General features: G+C 48.3%; 1 protein-coding gene across 1 annotated transcript in view; it reads right to left on the bottom strand.

Moving 5' to 3' along the window:
* Positions 1-7492, bottom strand: part of RHPN1 (rhophilin Rho GTPase binding protein 1) — a 28374-nt gene extending 20882 nt beyond the window's left edge. Inside the window, exon 1 of the mRNA XM_009961529.2 lies at positions 7391-7492. Coding sequence (XP_009959831.2) covers positions 7391-7492 — 102 coding nt within the window. The remainder of the gene's footprint in view (positions 1-7390) is intronic.
* Positions 7493-8034: the final 542 nt, after the last annotated feature.

Here is an 8034-nt window from a genome sequence, read left to right on the forward strand (position 1 = left end):
CGCTGAACATGGCCCTTGGAAAAAAATAAAGCAAACAACAAAACCAAAAGACAACCCCAACCCAACCATGGAGGTACTACTCAAATCTGAGCACCCAGAGGCTCTCAAAGCAAAGGAGACAGCACCAAACTCTTGTCTAGAAAGTAGCTGCTCATGCAGATGTAGTCCAAGATATTGCACAAATATTCCTTTTATTAATTAAAAGCATGTTACAAACATTGTACCTTCAATGATGTTTCTTCACACAGTGCCAGACATTAACCTATATATGGAAGTTAAAGCTTAGTCAGGGGAAAGTGAGCTTGCAAAGAGAAGGTGGTGCTTATTAAAATTTCAACAGCCCCTCAGGTTTACAGACAAGAGCTGTGCGCGCTTGTCAGCTCCAGACACGCAAGCCAAATGCATATGCAAATACATCCAAATAGCATGCAAGTGAGCAGGATACAGGCCCCTCAGCCTCCAGAGCCATAAAAATCCATCCCAAATTCAACAGCCCCGGTAACAACTATCGGAGGTGGAAAGAACCTCTTGATTGCCTCCAGCTTTTCCTACAAGAGCTTTCATCACCTTTGAGACTTCTCCACTTCTTGCAAAGGTTTGCTTGAAAGCAGTCAGAGGATTTTTAAGATTTTCTTCACGGGGAAGAGCAGCAAAGACTACTTGAATACATGGGCAGGAGGCCAGAGGAACTGCAGGTGATGGAAGAGGCATGAGTGGAAGGGCTATCCAAAACCACAGAGAAGGTCCATGAACGCCTCCTTGTCTGGAGGCAAGACAAGAAGAAACTAAGTGAGAAAAACAAGTGAGATGCAGAGCAGCATAAGACTCTAGGATGGCTCTACAGGAAAGACAGTGTTAAAACCTCTTCACTGCAAAAGCAATTAAGAGGTTTAGCTAATTGACTTGGCAGCTCTCCGCTTCTCCCATGCCCGGCTTGAGACACCACCAAGAGACACTAAGCCATTTGTAGAGCTGCGAGTTTCTCCCCCCCTCATCTGAACACTGGGTGTCTCTTAAGTCAGATTTAATGAGATAGTTATCAATTCCCATCCAGGCTCGTAACCCAACAGCAAGTAAGTACTGGAAAGTCAGGTATTGGGGCACCTGATGTAATACCAAAGTCTTGTGAGGAAGCAGAGTCAGGATATCTAGACTTGCTGCCCTTAGGGACATCATATGATCTCCCTGCACCTTGCTTTGCCTCTCACCCTTTCTGAAGTTGGGTAACTGCAATAACCCATGGGATTGCAGCACATCTCACCTCAAGAGGATCTGCCATCAGTCCCAAAGCATCATCCCTGGCTGGCATGGACCAATATAAGCATTATGCCAAGGCCACCATGGGGAACAACAAAGCCTAGCCTGCAGCTGCTCCAGGAGCGTTGCAGAAATGATGTTATTTCACAAATATTGATGCAAGGGGAAAATTCAGCTCCAGAATAAGATGCTCAGGCCAGGTTAACTTACATATGAAAGGAAACACCATCACAAGCAAAAAAGGGCCATATTTATATGAAAAGTGGATAGAGGAGATGGAGAGTCAAGAGGAGAGCATGCCCATCCTCCAACAGCTTGCATTCAAAGGAATCCAATGCTTTGCCTGTCCCCTGTACACTCCAAGTTGCAACCAAGAGCTAAAAACTACAACATGGAATTTCTGAGGTAAGCGGTGATGAATTTAAGCATGCCTTACATAAGGAAGCCTACAGAAAAAAAAACACACCAAACCCCACTGTTAGGTTATAAAAGGGATTTTCCTTGCTTAATTCTTCTTTGTACAAGCTCTTGAGGTCAACCTTTTAAGGTCAGAGGAAAGATGTGTTATTTCAACCAGCCTCCTGGGCTTTGAGGTGCACCTAAGGACATCTATAGAAGAGTAAAGTTGGGCGCTCAAGAAGTGGCCAAGTTGAATATGAGATTTCTCAGCCTTCCAGTTTAAAACCTTTACAAAGGAGAAGTAAGCACATAACTCTTCCAGTAAGAGGCCATAAATTGTGTAGCAGCCAGGGAACAGTTCAGCTTGTATGTACACAGAGGACAGTACATGCTAAGAAAGACATGAAAACAAATAAGGTGTGGCTCTGAAGTTTATTGCCTCTGACAATGCAGGATTAGAGACAGTATTATCGTAGCAAAGCCATTTCATGCTCAGAAGACAGCTGCCAAATAACATTGCATTCAACCCGCAGCATGGAAAGATGACAGCATTGCAGGAAGTGCTCAGCCGATGCCTCCACGTAGGGAAGAAAAGGGAAGAGGCCAGAAGACAGCTTCCAGAGGAGGCCAAGACAAACAAAACCCCTTTGAGGGATGTCAAGGCTTCTGCCAACTCAAACCCTATCTTTGCAGGGAACATATACAACACTGTGATGGTGGTGTCAGCTCCCCAACACATCTTCCAGTGCAAGAGCACCCATCTGGGGTGTTAAATAGGGCAATTACATAGGTAGGTCTCCTTGTATAAGCAAGTCCTTAGGGAATGTTTGTTTAGAGATGATCACCAAGTGTACTTTGCACTTCATGTCTCCAGTGAACACAAGGAGACAAAGCTTGGATACGTCTTGGGTGACGCCTAAAGCGTTATTTGTGACCCTGGTGCCAAAACAAGGCCACCACCTCCCAGCTTACTCAGCATTAATGGCAGAAAAAACTCATCACCTGTAGGAAGAGGCAGATGCCAGCAAGTCCCACAGGCAAAGCCATGCACAGAGGGACTAATTTCTGCTCTTTTGTTTCTGCTAGAAGAACAGGAGCTCAGTTGCTGGAAGTGATGGGGGGGGAAGCAAACCCTAAGCATATGAAGTGATGAAAGGATGACCATGAACTGCCAGCATGTGTAGCTGTGAGTTCAGTTATAGCCCAAATGGCTACTGCAGTAAAAGGTCCCAGCTACCCGCAGAGCTTGGCTGGATCACGGGAAGTGCTCCACAGCCCACCTGCTGGAGCACAGACCATCCCCAAGACCAACTTTATCCACAGAACAGTCACCACCAGGATTATTGCCAATTCGAGCAGCTGGAGAGCACCCGCAGAACAGCAGAAGCAGCTGAAGGAGTTTATTTTGCACATAGACATCCATAACATGGCAGTGGTGAGACAAGTCATCACCTGGTGCTAACCTAGGCTCTATAGCCAGCCCCACTGCCAAGCAGACAACCTTCACATCCCCAAGGAAAGGGAAGTTCAAGGAGAAAGCTGCAAGGAGAGCAGGGCACCGGCCAGACCTGTATCACTGCCATGTGGGTGTACAAGCATACGGAGACCCCTGGTGCCAGGCAATGCACTATATAAGGGAGGAGGTGCCGCTTCAGGGAAGGCAGGCACCTTTTCCCCCACAATTCTCTCTCCTTTTTCAAAAAAGGGAATAACCTGGTTTCACAGAAATCAACTTATTTGCCCCCAGATTTGTTGTTAAGGTCATGCACCGTAGCGGGCAGCAGCATACCTGCACCACAGTCCCAGGACCCCATGTCAGATCCACAGTCTCAACGCAGAGCAACATGGTTGCTATCAGATCACCAGGGCTCACGCGCATTGCTGAGGACTCATGGCAAGATCAGGCCCATCTTGGTTGCTCAGACCAACTCAGGAGATGGTGGATACCATGAATATGTTAAGATGAGCCCAGCTGCATTTAGCCAAGGGTCCAACAATGCTCACCAGCTACATCCCCTGAAGCCTCAACTGTCTTCAGCATTTCCATTACCCCAGGCTGCTGCATGTGCTCCTTAAAGCCTTAAGGATGATTTTGTTTTAATTTTATACTCTATCCTCCCAGGAAATAGCTTATTGCTTTTTCTAAGGGAGGAATTCAAAAGGCATCAAGAGTGTTATTATTCAACCCTTCCCCAGGGAAGGAAGGAAGAAGACATTGTTCAATCCTCTTGATGGAAAACTCGTTGGGATTTCACTCATTTGACCTCTCCAGTGCCGCCTTGTTCCCTCCTCACACCAACCAGTTGCTGAGGTTGGTTGCTCAGGGCAGATATACCCCTCAGACAAAATGGCAGGAGTTCTGCTGGAGCCTGGCTCCCCATGACTCACCTCCACCTCAACTCCCAGCAGTTCCCACAAAAGCCACCCCAAGTGATCCCCACACACACACACACACACACAGAAGTCAGAATAAAATAAATATTAAAAAAAAAACCACCTTTGCAGCCAAAAGCAAAGCCAAGCAAGGCTACAAAACAAGCCTGAGATACCTCTGTTTGACACCCACTAACCACGAGCGCCATGCTCCAGACAGAGCCACAGCAACTGTTGGACATCATGAGTCATCCCATCTGCACACTGTCCTCTCATCCAGAGGGGGAATTCCTTTAGGTAAGACCAGGATTCATGGAAAACGTCCAAGCCATGCCAGTGCTAGACTGGGTTTGTTGCTAACCCTGAAGGTCCCGATTCATCAGGGCTGTCAGTGAGTCCCAGGTGGGGAGCTCCTACAGCATCCAACACCATCAAGTGAGCAATCAACCAACTTCTCCAGCACTACCAGTCTGTACTCACGATGCAGTTAAAGAAAACAGTGTGAGAAGGAGCACAAGGTGCTAAAGCACAAGGAAACCAGACGGCTTGAGCCCAGGAAGCCCTCAACCCCAGCAGGGATGGCAAACAGAGCTGAAGATCAGTGCTGGGGTAGGGGTCAAGCACCAACGACCAAGAGTAATTCAGGCAGAGGTGGGCAACTCCATGAGAGCTGGCCAAATCCAAGCTGCAATTCACCCAGCTTCCATCAATGGCATGCTCCAGAATATCAACATTTGCTCTGTTGTAAAAACTAAAGCAAAACACCTGCGTGGAGACAAGGAACAGCTAAAAAAAATTACAGTTTCTGCATCTCCAGGAAGAGCTGATACATGAGCTACCGCTGTCATTAACAGAGGTACCCTGGCCCTGTGCGTTGAGCACATGGTCTCTAGGTAGAACTTCAACCCTGCAGGTTTTACCCAGTAAATGCTTACCACATTTCCCACTCAAAAAAAAACGGCAGGTACTTATTTTCATCCACTCTCAGGAGCAATAATACTTCCAAACAGAGTTTTGGCCTCAAAAAGGGATGTTTCCCAAGTGGACAGATGGTCCAGCAGCTAGAAAGCTTGCTGTAGAAATTGGGTAATTGGAGCAACAAGCTCTCAACACCCATTTCATTTCCAGGTCCATGCTGGTTTAAAAGCTATTTTGATAGAGTCAGAGCTGTCAACTGGAATTATTATTCCTCTTTGCAAGCCATGAGTTTGAGTCAGGCCAGCCCAGGCCAAGTGACCCTGGTTTCGCAGCATTAGTCCACGGGATAGAGCGCAAAACAAAAGTCGGTGAACCACTCCACACACAAAAGCAGGCTTTAAAAGTCTCCTTTTTTAAAAGATTATTGATAATTTCCTCCTCCCAGCCAAGGGCATTTCAGAAAGTAATATGGGCTGTTACTACAAGACAACCAGGAGGTCACAACAAACATTTTTTGCCTTTTTTTTAATACATAGAAGTCCCTATCATGAAACTAATCTCACGAAGCACTCCGGCTGTGAGCTGTTTTTCTGTGGGAGACATTACCAGCTAAAACCTCTAAAACCTTTTATTGAGAATATGGTTACATCACACAGCCTTTTAACAAATGAGCAGGGGATTAAGGTTTTAAATTTCCCAAAGAAGTGCCCTCACTGTTGGCTAATGCACTCAGCAAGAGGAATGGGAAAAAAAAAAATTGGGGGGGGATTGGGCTCTTAAACAACAAAACCTTCATCCAGAGCTTGAATTTTAGGAGCGTGAAACTGCATCGGGGATCTGGGGGAGGCACAGGGCATCACGAGAGCTGGGGCAGGGTGCCAGCAGGAAACAGATGTATTAAATCTTCAGCCCCAGTATGTGAACTCTGACAAAAAATAATAAATAATAATTAAAAAAAATCACCATCGCAGTGGTGTTCAGGCTCCCCTGCAAGAAAGCAAACAGGCAGTGGCTTCATCCACAACTCTTGATGCTGTCAGGGTTAAAAAAAACTAGAAGAGGCTGTATTGATACTTTTAAATAAAAAAACCTGGTATCATTAACATGAAGTCTAATCAGGTGGGTTTTTTAATTAAAAAAAGTAATCATGTTATGACAGAGGCTGCATATCCCCTGCCAGTTCCCCCCCCCCCCCCCCAAAGTTTCGCAATGTTTTCCTACGTTATCCTCCTCTGTGCTACTACCCAAGAGATCCGAACAGGGCAGACTGCTCACACACGGGAAATGGTGTGGCTGTGCACAGAATAAATTGGGAAAAAAAAAGTCCTGTTACTCTTCCCTTACAAGCAGCACCTGCTGTTTAGACCAAGCCCTGGGTAAACACCAGCCTGGTTTAAGGTTGCAACCTCTTTAGCTGCAGTCAGAGAGGCCAGGCTCAATTGACTCCAGATCAGATTGGTCCTTGTTCAGCCAAGGTTACAATCTCAACCCTTGCTCAAGGAAAAAAAAAACCCACAACACTTGAGCCTGAGTAAGTTTTGCTTTTTTAGTTGTTGGGGTTTTGTTTTGGTTTTTAGGTGGTTGTTATTTCTTTTTTTTTTGCCAAAGGGCTGCAGAAACGCAGCGCTCCACTGAAGAGCAAGTTGTGAAAATTATAGACTTGCAAGAAGAGCTCAGATGACAGAATTTACTTCAGGTTTATAAAGCTGGCTCCCAGGGGACAGACCTAACAGGAGACACACTTCAACGGCCCCAAAACCTAACGTTTATCCCTCTTTTCTTGCAAAGAGGGGCACTATTTAAAGCCTTCTCGACCCCAGGTGCGTGCATGGACAGCGTGGAAAGTTGAGCAGCGGGGTCGGTGGCAGCCTGAGGACCATCCCCATTGGTTTCACCCCGCTGTTACTAATTAAATGAATGACGCCAGCAGAGCTATCAGCCCCATCTTGCACGCATAGCCAGGCTGCCGTTGCACCAATGTTCCTTACAGGCAGCTCCCGGGGGAAGGAACATGTCACCGAGCGACACCCTGCCCGGTACATCCAACAGTGAGAGATGGGAGCAGGCAGTGCTGGGCTGGACCATCTTCCTACGAGCAGGAAGGAGAAAAAAAGCCAAAAGACAGGAGAATTTGGTTAAAAGTAGTCAGCAGGAAGCTTGCAGATGGACCCAGCGGAGGAAGATGTGATAGAGAAGTAGAGTTTAAGAGATGAGCTACGAGATAGTTGTGTAAGTCTGCTTATGATGAGCTACTGGATGCATTTCTACCCCATGTTACACATCCAGCCCTTCCCCAACCAGCTCCCTGCTGCCCCCCAACAACCCCCAGCATGGTTTGATGACCAGGATGGACCACCATCCCCATGGACCAGACAAGGATCCCCAGCTCCACAGAGCATCAGTCAGGTGCTTTGTCATCCTCCACCCCACCGCCGTGCCTCACCTTCCGGGTGCTGCTGCTCTTCAGGGCTTGCAGGAGGACAAGGCCACTGTCCCTGTCCCCTTCCCTGCCACCATCTGGGCTCTCCTCCTCGGGGGTCATCATCTCCAGGGGCGCAGCATCCACAGGCTGAGAGAGGTGGGCCCGCAGCTGGGGGCTCCTACCTGACCTTGTGGGGTGGCTCTGGGGCTTGGTGGCCCCCTCCTTGGGCTGGTCCTCCTGGCCTAGCCCCACACCCTGCTAGCCCCCTGGAGGGTTCAGAGCCCAGCCCTATCCTGGGTGGGGGCTTAAACCCCAGCTAGTCCCTGCTCTCCTGCGCTGCAAATCCCCATGCACCGAACATCTGGCTTGATGCAAGCCCACAGCCTGCTGCCCCCACCCCCCCCCCTTGCAGAGCTACCCCAGCTGGGGCAGGGGGCTACAAACCCCTACAGACACCCCCCCTGCAGAGCTACCCCAGAGGGGGAACAAACCCCTACAGACACCCCCCTTGCACAGCTACCCCAAATGGGGCAGGGGGTGCAAACCCCCACAGACCCCCCACTTGCAGAACTACCCCAAATGGGGCAAGGGGGTGCAAACCCCCACAGACCCCCCACTTGCAGAGCTACCCCAAATGGGGCAAGGGGTGCAAACCCCCACAGACC

Source organism: Leptosomus discolor, chromosome 5, assembly GCF_034619465.1.
Source record: "Leptosomus discolor isolate bLepDis1 chromosome 5, bLepDis1.hap2, whole genome shotgun sequence".
Classification (NCBI taxonomy): domain Eukaryota; kingdom Metazoa; phylum Chordata; class Aves; order Leptosomiformes; family Leptosomidae; genus Leptosomus; species Leptosomus discolor.